The sequence below is a fragment of the Typopeltis vanoorti genome, chromosome 17 (genome assembly GCF_054136105.1).
Source record: "Typopeltis vanoorti isolate ZY-2024b chromosome 17, IOZ_Tvanoo_1.0, whole genome shotgun sequence".
NCBI classification, from domain to species: Eukaryota; Metazoa; Arthropoda; class Arachnida; order Uropygi; family Thelyphonidae; genus Typopeltis; species Typopeltis vanoorti.
In genome coordinates, this window is record NC_143565.1 from 65,185,745 (window position 1) to 65,206,743 (window position 20,999).

Below are 20,999 nucleotides of genomic sequence, written 5' to 3' on the forward strand. Positions count from 1 at the left end.
TCAAATACTTCTAGCATTTCTAATCATACACACTAGCACATATTTGTTTCTGTGAGTCCCACTAACTCCACTTCTTGGATAACTCCTCCACACTTCCACCCCATCCATCATCACTGGTATTACACCCTTCCCCAGACCTAAATGCCACCCCCACATCCTTGACTATCTTAATCCTTTGTTGTGCATTCACACATCTACTCCTGAAACCATCATCTACACTTCTCTCCCAGTTTTTCCCTGTCCACTGTGACTCATTTCATTATCCTGTTCATCTTTTGTTCCTTCTCTCTCTCATTCTCTCCACTCATGCCACTCACTTCTCCATTCGCAAACTCTCCTAACTTACTCTCCTGCTCGTCCACACATGAAGTCTTCCATTCACTTCAGTCATTATTATCTCATGCAGCAACAATTTCTCCAACTGACTCACACCAAATTCCATTTGAATATATTCCATTTCTTTTATACAGCTCTATCTATCCCTGAAATTCATCCCACACATTCATAATGTGAACTCCTTTCTCTCATACAACTCTGCTAGCATACCATTCATGATCTTTGCTCACCTTCTCAACTCATCATTATCATACCTGGGCAAGAAGTATGTGATAATGATGAGTTGCATCCATCCTTACATTCTCCTTGTTACCAGTCAAATCATTTGTGACAACTAACATTACCAATTTTTTTGTTCATTCAGTCTTCTTATCCAATGCTTCAATCAACCTGCTCATTCTACCTCTCAGAAAACAAATCTTTGTACCTTTTCATTTATCACACCTCCAGTTACCAAATTCCCATACGTTGCTACTCTCAAATCGTTCAATATTTCTTTCAAATATTTCTTTTCATTGTTCCTCACATTTCCATCAAATCCTTAATTCTTCCGAGTTCATTCCTCATACATTTAATCTCTTGCCTCATCTTTACCAATTCTGCTTTCATCTCTTCAATTATTTATTTTCTCACTGTCATTTACGCAGTCACATATTCACTATCTTGCACATTGCTGTCTTACTGCTCACTGAGGCAGATTCGAGTTATAGCCTCTCATGTTTGTATTTGCTGTGGTGTAATAGAGTGGCCTTCTTCCAATATATCCTGTGGTGGGTGTCCACAGTATGGTCAGCAAGTCCTGAATGACTATAATGGTGGAACCGGAGGTAGTCCTTGTTTTTGTTCTGGAATTCTGATATTGGCTATCCTGCCTGTTTGGCCTTAGTAGGACAGTTTGCAATTAGAAAATAATATAAATAAAATTAATTCAGGACATACAACAATAATGTGGTAGCTAAAATTGGAGATGCGAACCTTATGACAGTATCCACTTTTTTTTTTTTTTGAATTATATATCTTTCATTATTGAAACAAATTGCAAAGTAGTTATATAAATGAGTGAGAAAAAAATGTATCTTTAAACATAGATTTGATACTTATTTTAAAATTCTGAAGTGTCTGTGTCTTTGAAGCATAATTTTCAGAGTCAATGGGGGACATTATAGATATTTGCTTAGATAATTTTATTCTGTTTCACATTATACGTTAAGTATATATTATGTATATTAGTAAGAAAGCACAATTATGTGAGAATTTCTTTCATTGAAAAAAAATGTCATTTGGATTGACTACTTTTTTTTTTAATGTTATTAGATTTTTCTGCCCTCCACCATGTATTTATTTGTTGGGAGATGGCTGGCGGAAAAAACAAGAACAAATGGTAAAAGATGGTGAAACTGAACAGGGTGCACAGCTGTGTGCTTTTATTGGTATTGGCAATTCTGATCAGGAGATGCAACAGTTGGACTTCAATGGAAAAGTAACTATTAATTCTTGATACTGCACCAATTTGCTTTTTTTGGCCTTTTTTTTTTTTTTTCCCTCTTTGTCAGACTTCTTTGAGTTAAACATTAGATTGCATGTCATACTCTATTATTTTCATATTAATTAAATAAAGATACTTTCCTTTTCATAAAGTAATTTATTTATTTCGTATCCAAACACAAGTGGGATAGCATTATTTACAACAAATTAGGATACATTACAAATGAAGTTAATTTTAGCTTAAATTTGGTAGGTGAATTATACAGCGAATAATAAGTAAAATGTGAAGAAGAAAACTATACATAAGTTATATACAATAAATATGGTCAGATATCTTGCGCAATTAACTGCTCTCTTTCTGTGCAGGATATGCTTTTTTTCCCACCAGGCAGCGTCGGTGAATAAGCTACCCTAAACTTGTGCTCACCATTTTGTCGTTATTGTGAGTGTTTTTCATAGAAATTTATCATCAAACAAAAACCTTAACAATGGGTAGGGAGTGGAATACTTCTGCATAACCTGTACTGATAGTGCATTAATTCAGCTACTATCTCTCCAATTCTAAATCAGCCATGTGTAAGTGCCCCCTATGCCAACCATATGCAGCGAAGATGGTGGCAACACCTATATACGATACTAACATACTATATGTTGACCAGCCAACCTCTCATATATGGGCCCAACATAAAAGAAAAAAAAAAACAGTGGCAAACTAGCACTCTCGTCTCGCCAGCACAGTGCCACCGACAAGCATATTATGTGCCGCAGCTGCAAAACTGGTGTCATAGATAGAAAAAAGGGCATATTCTGCAAGTTCTGTTGCCATTGGTTGCAGACATCCTGCGGCAAAATAGAATTTGCGTATAAGCTACTTATTGAACTTAACCAGCCGTTCTTCTGTTCGCTCTGCCTCCCTTCAGTAAAACAACTTCTGAGCATAGGTAAATGTGTCGAAAACCTTGAACAGCACATCAGTGATTTGAATGAAACTATTACCTCCAAATTACATGCAGTGGAAACTAAGCTTGAACAAATTGACAACCAGTGCAATGCAAGCTCGACTTTGTCTGCAAATGAATTCCGCTATCTAATCGCATCACTGGTAAATGACTTGATTGAGGCCAAAAACAAAAAATTCAACGCCGTTATTTTGAACTTTCCAATGGAAAATGGAAAAAAATCATTAAAAGAGGACATCAGCAAACTAGATGAAGAATGCAACATCGATTCTAAGAATTCTAGTCAGGTGGCATCGTTTCTGGCATATAAATAAAAGAAAGGATGGGACTTGCGACATGCCGACAAGCATATCAAAACTAATAACAGCAATCAACAACAAGGTCAAAGACACTTGTCTTCAAGCGCATATGTGCTCGACCAGATTTATCATTTGCACAAAGGGAACAAAGTTCACCTGCAGAGACCAGCTTTAAAGACCACTCGAAGAAAAACGTCAAAATGGTGACAATAGTTGGATCATTGACTACAAACAAGTTAAATTGGTGCAAAAACTAAGTGTTGCTGCTAGCAGCCACCATACAGGCCAGTATGCAGGCACTGCATAGGAAATGTGCAAGACCCTTGCGGTCAAACATATGACTCACAAAATCCTACATATCCACTTAACCAACATCCGTGGCCTAAACTCCAACCTTAATAGTGTCCACTACTACCTGCAGTCTACCAAACCCCACCTACTCTTTTTGATGGAAACTCAAATCTCACCTCCTCACAGTACTATTTATCTCAACCTTCCAAACTACTCACTCTTTAACAACTTTCGTCTCAAGGGTGGTGTCTGCACATACATCTGCTCTGACATACCTTGCCAGAGAGCACCCAACTTTGACCTTCTTTGGTTGAAAATATCCCTTCCCGACTCAGTCAAATTCATTTGCTGTCTCTATCGTTCCACCAATGCAACCAACAACTCTGAGCTCTTTAATTTCCTCTCCTGAAAAATTGATTTTGTCCAATCCCACTTTCCCAACAGTGAAATTATCCTCCTAGCATATTTTAATGTCCACAACACCAGCTGGCTTTCCTCCTCCAGTTGTACAGATCATGCAAGCAGAGATGCTGAAACATTTGCCATCACTTGTTCAGATGCCTACCAGATAATCCAAACACCTAGATTTCTTCCTCACCAATGACCCCTCCAAATACACAGTGAATATAGTGAGCCCCCCCTGGGCAATTCTGACCACAACCTAGTGCTCATCTCCTCCCCCATGCAACAAAAGCTTACACAGACTACCATACAAGAGTAGTTTGGCATTATAATAGTGCCAAGTGGGACAGCCTCTGCAACTTCTATGCCTCGTTCCCAAAGTTAGACTATTGCTTCCGAACTTCCAATCCAAACACATGCACCGAACTCATAACTAAAGTAATCCTCACTGGGATTGAATCATACATTCCTCACAGTACTCTGATCTGCCATTCCCTAACTAAATCCTGGTTTTCCAAAAGATATGCGACATACCACAGCTCAAGAACCTCATCTTCCTTTAGAGCTTATATTGAAGCCCAAAATAGATGCAAAAAAAAAAAAAAAAATCAGTGCTTCCAAAACAGAGCTTGAAAGAGGAAAATGCAGGTAACTAGCAGCCTGTCCAAACAGCATCTGAGCCTTTTGATCTCTCGCCGAAGCAATTGGCCATAACTTCTGCCCAACATTTATTCCCACCCTTATCATACTCAGATGGCTCTATTGCATCTGTGGGTGATGGATCATCACCCACAGAAAAAGCCAATCTTCTGACTTCACTCTTTGCCTCCAATGTATATATAACTGACAATGGTAAATCTCCTCCAACCATTTCAGACACCCAACATACAATGCTACCTTATCCTTTTGCCAGGATGAAATCAGAAAATACTGTCCAAATTAGACACAAAAAAAGTCTCCTGGCCCTGATCGCATTCCCCCAACTGTCCTGAAAGTTTGTGCATCTGAACTGACTGATATCCTATGTAATCTATATATACTCTCTTACTCCACTGGAATCTATCCCACAAACTGGAAATTGGCCTATATTCAGCCCATTCCGAAGAAGGGTGACAAATCACTGCCATCCAACTACCGCCCTATATTGCTTACCTCGGTCCTCTCTAAAGTAATGGAAAATATCATCAATTCCGAACTTCTACACTACCTTGAAGAGACACCTACTTAATAAATGTCGCCAGTATGGATTCCATTGCTGCCAATCAACAGGAGATCTGTTCACGTATGTCACTCATCTCTGGACAAATGCCATGGAGAAGTTTGCCGTATCTCAAGTGGTTGCACTTGATATCTCTAAAGCCTTTGACCAGACCTGGCACAAAGGCTTACTAAACAAACTACGATCATTCAGTCTGACCCAGAACTTCTGTAGTTGGGTTGCCAGCTTTCTGTCTGGATGCACATTGTGTGTGATGGTGGATGGCTCCTTATCCTCTCACTATTCAATTAATGCTAGGATTCCACAAGGTTCTGTCCTCTTCCTACTATATATCAACGACCTACTTCAGTTGACCTCTAATCCCCATACACGGTTTTGCAGACAGCAGCACACTACACTCCTTTCTTTCATTTGATAAATCTTACCTTATACAACTCACCTCAACCACCACCACCCTCAATTTCGATCTCCAAGCCATCCTACAGTGGGGTTCGGATAACCTCATCAGTTTCAATGCTAACAAAACCCAGTTCTGTCCTATTTCCCATAAAAAAAAAAAAAAAAAAAAAAAAAAAGAATCATATTTTCCAAGTATCCTTTTTGATGATACCCAAATTTCCAGACAGTTTGAGATCTCTCTTCTTGAAATTGCCCTGACATCAAACCTTCTCAATTTAAAAAAACTAAGATTTCTCTTTCGCTCAAAACGTTACTTCACCCTTGAACAGCTGTTAACATTATACAAATCACATATCCGCCCAGCTATTGAATACAGTTGAAAGTTTATTTTTCACTTGGTTAGGCTATAATAAATGTAGTTTAATCCTTTATCCAAGTGTGAGCAAACAAAGTTTGCGCCTGAAAGTATCTTCAGGACTGGGGTAAGGTAGTAACAACACAGGGCAACTTGTTGCAAAGGTGGAGCAAGCTAACATCACTCCTATCTCAATATCTCCCATAATGCAAAACACATCTCCTTGCAGATATGTATAATGTTATGCATTAAGGGGAGGGCCACTACCCAGATTAGTTTCAACCTTTATTGAGGTCTCTTCAGTCGGAGCCGGGCCAAGACGTGGAGATACTGGAGGGCCAGTATCTCCACGTCTGTAGTGGCCCTCCCCTTAATGCATAACATTATGCATATCTGCAAGGAGATGTGATTGTAATAATTTGAATGTTTCTGTTGTTTGTTCAGTCAATGGACGATGGAATTAAGTTTTCTTTTGTAAATATTGCACTACCATGGAATGACTTCTAATGGGACTATATTGATCAAGTACATATAATAAACAACTGTGTTATACCAACTAGTCCCATTAGAAGTCATTCCAGAGCTTTTATGGTCAAGAAAATTGAGCGTTTTTTAACATTGCACTACCATATTTATCATGGGGTATCTCTTTGAGTTTCGTGCCATGGATGTAAGGTCGGGCAGCACCTTTCCCTCTGTGAGTTTCTTGTAGGCAGAGCACATCGCGGTCATTATCTCTGCAAATATTTGCAATGAGATCTTGCTTGACACTGGAGACACCTTCAATATTAAATGATATTATTTTTAGACCTGGCCCCAGGTGGGATCCTTTAGGGCAGGAATTTGGGAGCCTTTTAGTTCGATCACTTGCATTTGGTTGATAGCAGCTTTAGCTTCCCCTGATGGGTACTAACAGGGTGCAGGAACGAGAGCCTAGCTGCTGCTGCTGCACACCCCTTCATAAAATAAAATAATAGTAATAAACTATAAAAACTCACATTAAAACTTATTTATTTGTAGAAATTTTGTCTTAGTTTCATACACATCTCTAGTACAGAATTACAGACAGCAATTAAACAGTAGCAGACAATTCTTAAAAGTTCCCCCTTAGTAGCTGATGTAAGGATAACCAAAATGGTCAATAATTTTCTAACTTAAAAAGTAGCACTTTTTTAGAATTGTCTTTTTAAAATTGTTGTTTGATTACTGTTCTATAATTCTGAATGAAGATGCCTATGAAACTTAGGTGAAATTTATACAAATAAATAAGTTTTAATGTGAGTTTTTCTCTGTTTTTATAGTTTGTAAAACTTTTGTTTTATCTACCGGAAAAAATGTGAATGTAAGAATAGTAATATTAGTAATGTTATACTATTCATGACAGATGAACAATCATTGCAATTTTGGTCAACTATTCATAATCAAGGGAAGACATAAACAATAGAATTAAAGAATTCTGGAACTTAATACCAACAATGTTTCATATAATGCTACACAGACAAGCTTATTTCTCATTGAACCATTTCTCAACTTACTCACAGTTGCTACTTGACTCTTTGTTTATTTGTTTGTTATTATTATTACATAGTCATTGCTATGAAGTTGGAAGACTTGTTGTGTGAGGCACACTAATGGTGATGCATGTTATACTTCTCTTTTACCTTTTAGCATATATGATGACTAAACTTCTCTTTTACCTTTGTGCATATATGACTAAATGGGAGAGAATAAGAAATACCCCCCCCCCCCCCTAGTGAGTGCAGTGAATTGCCAGAAGCAGTAACATATGCTTCTGGCAACTGCACTTCTTCACTGCACTCACTAGGGGGGGGGGGGGTATATTTCTTATTCTCTCCCATTTAGTCATATATTGAAAAAAAAGTCCTTAATATCTACTCTGTAAACGATTTAATAACATAGATGTTTCTATTATATGACCTCATTTCCACCTATCAGTCCTACTTTTGCTATCCTCACAGTGAGAATTGTAAAAATCAGTTGTTGTTGTTTTTTGTCTCTGCATCATGCTTGTTGATGAATCCTCTCCACCACTTGTATACCTCCAGAAAACCCTGGCAACCATATCTGTGCAAAAAATTCCATATTATGTTTGTATCAAAGCTATGAGGGATAATAACCTCCTTATTGCATATCAGTGTGTTTGACATCCCCTGAACTTGAGCTCTGTGCCTGCCATCATTCCCAAATTTCTACCTTCATCACTTTCCTGTGGTGCATTTCCATCAATGTAATACATAAGTGCATAACCTGACACATTAGTCTATTTGCTCTGAAGGGCTCTGCATCATCTTCATTAACTATTGTCTTCTCCAATTTAACTTCATAGAATTGGGAACGTGACAGAGGAGTGGATAGAGAGAAAATTAGTCCCAATGCATTAAGGAAGCTTCAAGATAGATGTAGCAAATTACAGCACAATCAGTATCTCAGGATTGGTGGTTAAACACAATGGAGAAGTTGGTAAAATCCAGACTGTTAGAGGAATATGATATACTTAAGAGGCAACATGGTTTAGTGAAGCTTCGGTCCTGTCTTAGCAATTTGCTTACCTTTTATAATAAAGGACAATGTAGTTGGACAAAGGAAACAGCTACTCAGTTGTTGATGGACTTTGCAAAAGCATTTAACAGGATTTCACATAGAACTCTGTTGCATAAATTAGAACAAGTGAGGATGGATAAGAAACTGGTGACTTGGATTAAATCATGGTTGGTGGATAGATATCAATGACAGGTTTATGGAGCAGAAGCCTGATTACTAGTGGTATACCCTAGCACTCAGTACATGGCCCTCTGTTATTTAATTTGTACATCAGTGATATAGGAAATAGTTTAATGGGAAATATTCAGTTGTTTGCTGATGATGCAAAACTGGGGAGAGCAATAGTGAATGAAAGTGATATAGATTCTGCAGGATGAGCAAAGGTAAATGGCTGCCAGTTTAATGTGGTCGAGTGTAGGTAATGCACCTTGGAAAGAAGAAATCACAAACTGTACCATATGATGCAAATGAACTGCAGGAAATTGATAGGGGTGATTATGGACAGAGAGTTGAAGTTTAGTGGGCACATTTCAATATTGGCCTAAACAACACATCAGATTATGTGGTTGTTGACAAGCAGGGACAGGGCAGTTATTGTTCTCCTCTGAAGCTTTAATAAGGCAGCATCTCGACACAAATCTGCTCATCTGGATTCTGTGAGATGAAAAATTAGTGAAGAGAATTCAGAGGTGAGTGACAAAGATTGTGGCATTCTCATTCCCTATGAGGACAGATTGAAGGTCTGTGGACTTCAAAAACTAGCTGATAGGTGACAAAGATGAGACATAATAGAAAGATATAAGTTATTTATATCTTTCTGGTGTTAGAACTAGATTTTTTTGCTCGTAGGGTGGTAAATGGGTTACCAGAGGTGGTTCATTAGTGAATGAATTTAAGGAAAGGTATGATGGGTAATGTGAATAATGGGTCTCCTGTGATGAGTCTTCTGACTCCATGGAGATGCCCATATAATAATAATAATATTCCACCTTAAATCATTCTCAGAATCATTAATGTATATGTGTATACATACATACATATATATATATATAGAACAAGAGCATATCTCATATATCAACACAACACCTAGGTATAGAACCTTGTAGTATATCCCTGGTTACCTGAATGTTCTTTCATTTAACATGTGCTACTCTATCAAATGCCTTTGCAAGGTCTAAAAAATATCACGGTGTAGCCATTTCCCTTTTCCAATTTAACAGCAGTCACTTTATTATATAAACTGAGCAAATTAAGACGAGACATCCCCCCCCCCCCCTTCTCAGAACCATGCTATTCCTCATAAAGCGATCATTTCTGAATTCTATTCCTCATAATTTCTGAATTATGTCCTCCTTTATGCAAAGGGAACCGTATTACCCTCTTTGCACTTTCTTGGAACTCTGCAAATAATAAGATATTCACTTGCTACGTAGCAAAACAACTCTGTGATACCTGCATAGCTACGAGGGTTGTTTTGAAAAGTTTGGTAAATTTCCAATAGATGCCAACACAATTCATTCATTCATACCAGTGTCGTCATGTATCATCTTTGTCATGACCCCTGGCAAAATTTTAACCACGTGCGACACGTAGTTCTTGTTTGGCAAACATTTAAAATGACTGTGTTCACATTTTTCATAAAAATGAAGAAAAATGAGTTCTGTGCAGTGATAAAACACTTTTATTTGAAGAAGTGGATGGCTGCGCAGATCAAAGCTGAGTTAGATGCAGTTCATGGGAACTCGGCACCAGCATTAAAGACTATTTATTTTTGGATAAATGGTTTAAACGTAGTCGTAAGTCCATCAAAGATGAAACGGGCTCCAGATGCCTGACTGAGGTCACTACGAAGGAAATGATTGACATAATCCATGGTATCGTTATGGAAGACTGCAAGTGAAAGTGCATGAGATTGCCAAGATTGTAGGCATCTCAGCTGAATGGGTGTATAATATCCTGCACGAAAAATTGCACACGAAAAAGCTGTGTGCGCGATGGGTACCATGATTGTCGATCAAAAATCCATGCGAAAAGACATTTCAACGCAGTGTTGGGTAATGTTTAATCACATTTTTCAGGATTTTTTGCATTGATTCGTGACTACAGATGAAACTTGGATCGACCACTACACACCTGATTTCAAGCAGCAGTCAAAACAGCGGACAATGCCTGGTGAAAGAGCACTGAAAAAAACAAAGACCATTTTGTCAGCTGGGAAGGTGATGTTTTTTGGGATTCCCAAGGAATTATCATGATAAACTATTTGGAAAAGGTAAGACAATAACAGGAGTCTATTATGCATCATTGTTGGACCGTTTAAAAGAAGAACTGAAGAAAAAATGGCCAAGATTGGCACACAAAAAAGTGCTCTTTCATCAAGACAATGCACCATCCTGCACATTAGCCATTGCAATGGCAAAATTGCACGAATTGAGGTTCAAATTGCTTCCACATCCACCGTATTCTCTGGACTTGGCCCTGTGTGACTTCTTGTTCCCAAACTTAAAAATTTGGCTCGGTGGGAAAAGTTTTTCCTCAAACAAGGATGTCATCGAGGCTGTTTTGCACAATTTCACGCATCCTACTTTTTAGATGGGATGAAAAAATTGGAAACTTCCTGGACCAAATGTGTAGACCTCAATGGAGACTATGTTGAGAAATAAAGGTAATTTTTTCCAGAAAAACATGTTTAACTTATTTTTTACTAAACTTTTCAAACAGCCCTCGTAATTTCTTCTCATAATCTTATTTAGTCTTCCTTACTATGCTGTTACCTTCTTACTTGTGCTTTTTATTGCACACAAGTTTTCTAATCATCTTTCTCCTTGTATACACTTCAGAACATTTTCTTTTTATTCATACATTTAACTTTCACCTGATTGATCACCCTAACACAGTGCTTCCCAAACTTCTGGATGTCAGGGCCCTCTTTGCAAAAATAAAAATATTTCACAGTCCCCCTCGAAAAAAAATCGTAATAGAGAGATATATTATTATAATATTTATTGTATTTATATTCAATACGAAACATACACAGCGAATATTGCAAAAATCAAATGCATATATTACATTTTTTGCCTCTTACCGTTTGGTTCTGAAGACATTGCGGGCTGTTCTGGTAAAATATGAAATGCCGTCCTTTTTTTTTTTTTTTTTTTTTTTTTTTTTAGTCTGCTTCTGATTGTTTGTGGGAATTTTTTTTATTTTTTATCAGCCACTTATCCATCTCAGGGTTAAATTTTTTAACGTAGAATAGATCAAATAATATTACCAGTTACCGATACTGGCACACGGCAGACTGATTACCTGAATAAGGGAATCCTCGGACCATGAATATTTTTCTCTTTTGTCACTTTTCTCCCTTTAAGGTAATTAAGCCTAACGCAAAACAGACAGCAAAGGCAGGTTATTAAAACGCGCATATGATTGGTGCGGTATTAACAAAAGATCGCGCAACCGAAAGATAAAAGCATAGCTGATAATTGAGTTGAAATGCTAACTCTCTTCAACCGAATTCCGTATGTGAAACTGCCATAACATTCATTATATATATTTATATATTACTTACTTTTAACACTTTTACGAATTTTAACACGTTCGGTTGAATTTTATTGCTGCCTTTGGGAAATCGAACTCACACACATCTAATTAATAACAATAGTTTTTAGTTAGATACTGTGTTTGCCCATGCAACATATGGTTTTGTTTCAGTCTATACAGCATAGTTTCTGTATGAGGGGACATGTGATTGATTAATTAGTGTGTTTTTATCCCAGTTGTCTCTAATGGCACTATTTGTTGAGAAATATATTACACAGACTCCTCATACCTTATTCACTGGCATAATAAAAGTACTTGTTTTTATTGCCTCTACAGTATAGTGACTGTTAGGGAGGGTGTTGTTTACCACTGCATGCAAGTTACTATCTCCCCACATGAACTTGTTTAAGCTTTTTTTCATGTGTGAAGTATATGCGAAACTTTTATTGGTAGCAGAAAACTAGCTCGGATGACAGTGATAATATAAAACGAGTTTTGACATGTATATAAAGTCAATATCAACAGTCCCTGTTACGAATGCGTGATGAAAGGGACAGGAAGATTTGGAGCTTCCCTGGAGAGCATTCGAAGTAAATACAATTAACCACTGCTTTGCAATGAAACATATGAATAAGCATATATTTACTAATATTCATTAAGCGCCGAAATACGCAGGAAGCAAAGTTTGTGAACCAACACCAATGTGTGAATTTTTCCATTAAAATATAAAAAATAACAAAAAAGAAATAATAAATAATAGAAGTTAAATACGTTTCTTTTAAAATAAAAAAAACTACTTAGTCTTAAAACATTTTAAATTTGTTTTCATTATTTCACAGCCCCCCCTCAACAAAACCTATGGCCCCCAAGGGGGCCGTGGCCCACAGTTTGGGAAGCGCTGCACTAACAGGTATGCAGGCTTATTCACTTTCCTTAAATCTTAGTTTTCCTCTTACTGTACTAACATCCTTCCCATCCTTTTCTTATGCTGTAATATGATACCTACTCACTATATTACAACATTGTAGTTTCATGAAATATCTTTCGTAATTCTTTCTTTTAAGTTTACACGGTGATCAGCATTCATATTTACGAATTTAGGCACACAAAACACATGTGTTGAAATGATTATTTTACTTATTATTAATAAAATAACACTTAATGTTTTGACCCCTGTATTGAGGCCATCATCAGAAAAATATATGTGTATATGAAGATAAGCTACATGCTCTTGCACTCCTCTACAAAGGTAAATTGAATCTACACTGTTAATTGATCTTTTACTTAGTCTGACCTCTAGTGGTAAAAAAAAACACAATAAACGCTGCTAAAGTCTTAACCTTTCTTAATTGACAAGTCCACATGCCAAGTAATTTTTTCTCCATTCAATAGTTAAAGTTATTTTGGTTATAAACAAAGTTTTTTTGATGTTCCAGATCACCAGATCCAGTACTGTCAAAACCTTTACATCTTCCATTACATGCTGGTTAATTATTATTATTATTATTATTTGTGAAGGCACTTTGTAGGCATATGAATGGCTACATGGTGATATCGCTGCTCCCGTTTTTATAGTTTTAAAGTGATTCTAACTCCTGATTTTAATTTAAAAGTGTTGCAAAGTAATTCTACTTGTCACACTGAAGACAGTGATATATAATCCACCGAAATCAGCTGAGTAGAATCCAAATTTTTAGTGCTGAAAATGGAACAAAGTGCGGACTGTGGTCACCAATGAGCAAAGAACAAAGGATGTCTCTATCTTTATAGTCACGCTACAGTTGCTCAAGGGAAGAAAGGTGAGTCATGAAGTGCAACAAGTGTGTGAAGGATCTATCATCTGATGGAAATCATATAACCTGTTGGAAATGCTTTAAGAATCTTCGCTTTACATGTTCAAGCCTTTCAGAAACAACTTGGCAACGTAAATCCATTGCAAAATGCAAGAAGTGGAAGTGCCTATACAAAGAACAAAGAAACACTGCCACCTATGGTGCAGCGATTATACCACAGGCAAAATAAGACAACGAACTGAACAGGCAAAAAAATAAAGGTGAGTCCTATAATTTGAATTCTTTAAATATACTACTAGAAAACTGTTTAGAGACTATAAAAGCCAGCTTACTAGATCTTGTCCAAGAACTCTTTGATAAGCAGAATGAACAAATAAAAAAAAATAGCGAATATGAGGATTTTGTTAAATATAATAGTTTAGCAGTGGAAGAAGTCTTGCAAATGATAAAAGAAATCAAAATTAGTGTTAATGTGCTAACTGACAGGCAACATAATTTGATGAAAGAGACCTATGAACTTCATCAAGAACTTAATTCACTAAAACTACAATACAAACTTTTAAATCAGCAACAATATAAAGAAGATCTTGTCATAAACAGTCTTCCTGAAACTGAACCTACAGAAATCTCAGAGACATAGTTTTAAAAGTTAGCCATGCAAGACATCCCCCTTACAGCATAACAACATTCAGGCTGTAAATTGGATTCCCAGAAAGAGGAAAAAACAAGGCTTGCCATGACCTGCACCAGTCATAATTGGACTTACAAGCAAATCCACAACAGACAATCTCATTAAAGTCAACAGAAAACCAGTTGCCAAGGACTTGAATGCATTGCAAAGCAATACGCCAATCTTCCTATCTGAGTATTTAACACCATTCAACCAGAATCTGTCATACCAAGCAAGAAAAGCAAAAACAGAAAAAAATAAAAAAAATTGCCAATTTTTGTGGATCAGAGATGCCAAGATATTCTTGAGGAAGTCGCAAACTTCAAAGTCGATACAAATCAAAAGCTCGGAAGATATAATCTGCCACAGTGAAAACAAAAGTCTCCGAATTTGAACTCACCACAACAAAAAAATTAATGTGAATCATCAGATAAATATCATAACACCAGAATATGTCAGCAATTGTACTTTTGACTCACTCGATGCATGGAAACAACACACTTTTCAAACGAGAGGACTCTCCATCCTGCAAGTTAACATCAGAAGCATCCGAAAACATTGGTGAATGTTACAGTCTTATCTAAAGAATTACACTAGTGTTATCGATATATGGCTCCTAACAGAAGTATCCATTACTAATGATGAAGCAACTGCCTTCCAAATTTCAGGCTTTCAACAATGTAGATCCTGCTGCCAAACAAAAAGAGGGGGTGGAATATTAATATTTATTGAACATAAATTAACAGCAAAAGAAACTTTATCAGTTTGACCATGATGAAATCCTTTGCATCGAAATCATTAATACCACCAATCGACAGCACCACCTTACCGGCCATTATGGATCAAATACGCATCCTCATACGCTTCGTATCCATCATATATTTCAATGTAATATCAATGGTATTACAATTTTAATATGCACTTTGCATCCATGGAAACTTGGGCATATATATATATATATATATATATATATATATATGTCCTGGCCGGTAGCGTGGTTAATACTAAATGCTGTTTACAGGCCACCAAACTTAAACATGATAAAATTCTTGCATGAACTCAGTTGCTGGCTTTCATGCCAAGAATTATGATAATCGGTGACATAAACATAATTATTGCAAACGAAAACCATAACAGCACTGTACAATACTCAGATACGCTATCTATGTATAACCTAATACCAAATCATAACATCATGTATTAGAGAAGAAATAATCAGAAATGCTATTACTGCTTCTTGCTTGGATCATATAAACATTCGGGCAGCAGTCATAAAGTACAAAGTAACAGACCATTACTTCATGACTCTAAACCAGCCCACTAAGACAATATCCATGCAATGCTTCACATATGAAAAGAAACACAAAACAGTAGAAAAAACACATGGCATCACCAGATTCAATAGATACCTTATACAACAACATTGAACTCTCACTGAACGAAATATATAAGAAAGTCAGAATTTGTTCAAAAAACAAGCCAAAATCCTTTGATAACACAAAACATAATCCTAGATATACACATAAAGGACACCTATGGAAACAATTAAAGCGATATCCAAATAATGTAGCTTCTGAAACTATAAAACACAGCTTCATGAAAGATGCTAAATCTATCCAACAACTAGCAAATGACTATAGCCAATACTTTGTAGACTCCAGCCAAGAGCTACAGAGAAATATCCCTCGAATCTCAAAACGTGATTCTCCGCTTGGACCACAAGCAAAACAGACATTATGGTTCCCAACCATAAAAGAAGCAGAACTTCTCTCTGTAATACAACAAATTAAATCAAAGCCCCAGGAATTGATGGTATAAGACCTAAGGATATCAAGCAACATGCAACTAGCCTAGGCCCTGTCCTACTAAAATTAATAAATAAAATATTTAAAACCAGACAAATGCCAAGTATATTGAAGACATACACTGTTGAACTGTCAAGTATGTTGAAGACACCCATATGCAAACATGGAAAGCAAATTTAATCAATAATTACAGATTCATAGCAACACTACCAATTACCAATCAAATTATGCAGCAGATCGTATTAAAGATACTTGCAACATATACAGACAATTTTCATGTTATCCCCCAAAGCACAATATGGTTTTCAGAAAAATAAGGGAACAACACCTCTCTTGGGAGATTTTATGGACATAATTAATACTAATTTAGTTAAAAACATTACCATGGTAGTCTTTATCAATTTGACCAATGCATTTGACACACTCACATAGCAAAAACCTTATTAGAAAAGCTAAGACATGTTCAAATAGATGGGCCTCTGCACAGGTGGTTCAGAAACTACCTTCAAAATAGAAAACAGACCACACACATATCAGATCAAATCGCAGTAGAAAGCTACCAGTAACCTGTGGAGTGCCAGAGGGAGCTGTTCTCTCCCCAACTGTATTCAACATTTATATGCACGATATTAATCAGCTACCTCTCAAAGGCAAGATCTTCTAATATGCAGACAATACAGCTATAATATTCATTCATAATAATGCTAGCATAGCCCAAACAAATATGCTGCATGACAAATCTGCTCATTGACTGGCTCTCAAAAACTCCATACATACACCTAAACTCTGACAAGACAAAATTAATGATATTCAGAAATCCACTGATTCAACCAGTTGATAATATATATATATATATATATATATACACATACACACACTCATCCAATATCCACTCTCTAACATGAAAAACATGCAGAACAGTAAAACTACTACCATCATTTGATACCTTGGAATTTACATCGATGCAGATACAAACTGGAATAGTCACATAAACCATCTGCAAAACAAATTCTGAACAATAACTGACAAATTCTACTGGTTAAAAGGCATAGTTCCTGCACACCTAAAAACACTAATATACAAGGCACTATGCCAAAATATACTAAGATATGCTATAACAACGTACGCATTCTGTGCACACTACAAACTAAATAGATTAACATCATTACAGTACAAAATGATAGAACTTATCTTTTGGGAACAAAGAGACAATGCTGGCTTTATATACATTACAATGTTAGAACACAAAATACTAACAGCAAAACACTTATGTAGCTATGCTAAAATATTATTTCGATACCAACTACAGGACAGCCAGAAATACATACCGTATAACAAGACCTCAGACAACTAATTATATCACATATAAACATAATAATCACTACAGAAAGGTCACTCGAAGCTTCTACATCCCAGACATGTTAAATAAACTACCCTTTGAATACAGGAACCTTACAAACTACAGTAGCCTGAAAAGAGCCTTAAGGACATACTATGAACAAGAAATGCGCACCCTACACATCTTAAAAACTTGATGAAACACAATATATTAGTTCAAGCTTTCCGGTTCAGTGAACTTGTCATGGCATTCCAAATTATCGTGTGTTGTGTGTGTGCACGCACATGCATTCCTGCATGTTCGTGTGAATGAATTACTCATCCTATGGCAGCAGTGAAAATCAGACCTATCAAACATCAGCCTAATGTCCATCACAGCAATCAAACCAATATACAATAACTAACCAGTGTTATCCTCAGATAAGCTTACTAAAAGCTTCGAGGATGCAAGCTGAGACATTACATCTCAACCAAGATCAACACAAAGAGAAAAAAAAAAATCCATTTATTACATTTTAAGTGCTGTAGTTACATTGAAGCAAAAATTGTAAATATATATAATTTATTGTTATTGTATAAATACTGTAAAAAATGTAATCTTATTCATCCCCAAATTACCAACTAATAAACTATTATAACTATTATACCAACTAATAAACTATAAACAAAAAACTATTATGTGTTTTTAAAACCATATGTTTTATAAACACATAATATATAATCATAAATTAAATCATAAAAATTATTGAATTTTTTTTTATAGAAATCTAACGTGGGTAATGAACCATAATCTGCAGCACTTAGTTGCAGTACTTTTTAAAATGACATGTTGGAATGTCACTTTAATGATCATTGCATGTATGTAATTGAGATCAATTAAAAAGAAATTATTAACATCCAACCTCCATCGAGTCAGACTCATCGTGATAGGTACACAGTATCTCACACACACAAAGCTCATCCAACCATGCTTTAAACTGATTCAATGTGTCTACATTCAGAACACATTTAAGCAATGCCTTCCAACCACTCTCCATGTAAAGAATTTGTTCCTCACTCCTCTGCCTCGCACCCTCCTGATACAGTTTCCAGGGATGGCCTCTTGTTCTACCCTCTCTCCCATTCTATGAAAAATCTCTTACATATTAACCTGCTAACAATCCCTGACTAACTTATGTCTCAATCGTATCCCCACCACCTCCTATTCACGAAGCTTTGCAAATTATTTCATATTTCACATTTCCAAAGATCACTGACCACTTTTGTGAATCTTCTCTGAACCCTTTTTAACATATCCTCATCACCATGAAAATCTGGTGACCAAATCTGTGCACAGTAATCCAGATGAGGTGTGGTCAAAGCATTATACAGTGGCATCATAACCTGTTTATTTCTGCATGTCAGAATCCTCTGCATCATTCTTTTATCCAATATGATGTCTTTACAACTTGTGCAATGTGGCCCATGAATTTCAGGTTCTTGTTATTATTATTATAATTATAATAATTTTATTATTAATAAATAATAAAATCTTCTCCAACCAAATGTATACTTTGCATCCTATTGATGCTTACCAAATTTAAAAAAACCTTACGGTTTTCAACATTATTTTCCACTTACCTACACATTCATTCAATCTGTTCAAGTCCTCCTGTAAGGCCATAGCATCTTGTTGACTCAGCATTGCTTTCCCCAATTTTGCATCATCTGCAAACAGCTGCATATCACCAGTTGAACCCATCCCAATATCACTAATATACAAATTGAACAACAGTGATCCCAAAATTGACCTCTTACCTCTCTAGCAGCCAGTCACTGGACAACCTCAGAGGTCTGTTTTCCAATTCCATTTCAATTTATTTAACAGCTTGTCATGTGGCAGTCTGTCAAAAGTTTTGCAAAATCTAAGTATACCACTATATATGCATCTCCCTTGTCCAAGACATTTGTCACCTTATTATAGTACATAAGTAAGTTAGTAAAACATGATCTCCATTTAACAAACCCATGCTGATAACAGAAGTATTCTGTTATCAACCCATTTCTGTATCCTACGTCTCACCAATTTCTCTAGTACCTTCACCACAACTCCAGGTTGTGGTGAAGATTGGTCTATAATTTGTAGCTACAGCCTTATCACCACCATTACAGTGGAACAATTTTACCTTCTTACCACTCCCTTGGGAACAGTGCTGTAGTAAGACTTATTAAACAGTCATACCAATGCTACTGCCAATTTCCTGGAACATTACCTTAAGACATGGTGAAATGTCATCAAATCCTTCTGCTTTATTGACATCAAGTTTATTTCTTTCCATATATATTTCCTGCTCACTCACAATTAAACAATCCTCTCCTATGTCCTCTACACTTAAGTTTCTCATGATTTTCCCTTAATGAAGATGAAACACCATTGTAAATCGATCACTGAATACCTCAACAATGTCGTCTGCAGCAGTTATCATTCTACCATTTTCATCTATTAATATCATCTTACCAGAATTATTTTTCCTTCTACTTGCCACATATCTAAAAAATATTCTCCAGAGTTTTTCTTTGCCTAATTTATTAATTTCTGCTCATATGCACATTTGTTGTCCTTACCAAGTCTCTCTCCTGCTTGTTCTTTATACTTTTCATGTATCTTATTACCATTATTCATATACTACTGCCTCCTTTCATATTTCATACTTAAGCCCCTCATTCATCCATTTTACACCTACCTAATTCACCCTTTTGACCTTTCAAATACATTCACACATCGATGCTATTATATATTTCTTTGTCAGTTTTCAAGCAGCATTTATTTCCTTACCACTCAACTCATTCCATGCTATATTCCAAGCTGTCTCTTAAGCTTGTTACAAACACAAGCCTTGTACTTACACACTTGCTCTTACAGAACATATTTCCACATGACATCACGGCCCTCTTTGCCCACGTACTCCTCTCCGGATATTTCATGTGGCAAAACAATTTTTACTTTCAAAAAGAGGGTACAGCCATGGGCTCACCACTTTCCCCCACAATAGCGACTTTTTTATGGAAGACTTTGAGCAACGAGCTCTAGAGTCGGCATGCCTAAAGCCCAAAATTTGGCTCAGATACGTCGACGATATTTACGCCATTTGGTCCCCATGACTGCAAAGCACTAAATACGTTCCTTAGCCACCCGAACAAACAACACAAATGCATCCAATTCACCATTGAAATAGAAAAAAAAAACAACTCTCTTCCGTTCCTAGACACACTCATCATACGTCTTCCTTCAGGCTGTCTCCTTCTCAGTTTACTGCAAACCTACACACACAGAGGCCAGTACATACACAAAACTTATCACCACCCAACACAAAAACTAGGGGTCATAAGCCCTTAAACACAGAGCTCAAACTACTTGTTCAAATGAACACGCTCTTAACCATGAATATGAGACCATTAAACATACCTTTATAAAAAATGGATACAGTATATAAACCATTCACAAGATCCTCCACAAAGATACCACTAATAACAAAAAAGATTTCAAGAATGCTATTGCTATACCAC

At 36.4% G+C, this 20,999-nt stretch overlaps 1 protein-coding gene across 1 annotated transcript in view; it reads left to right on the forward strand.

Annotated features, from left to right (window-relative positions):
- The window catches only part of LOC150097449 (recombining binding protein suppressor of hairless-like), a 419,037-nt gene that overhangs the window by 212,277 nt on the left and 185,761 nt on the right, over window positions 1-20,999 (forward strand). The window contains exon 7 of the mRNA XM_090407702.1: window positions 1,651-1,816. Within this exon, the coding sequence (XP_090263828.1) occupies window positions 1,651-1,816 (166 nt within the window). The remainder of the gene's footprint in view (window positions 1-1,650; window positions 1,817-20,999) is intronic.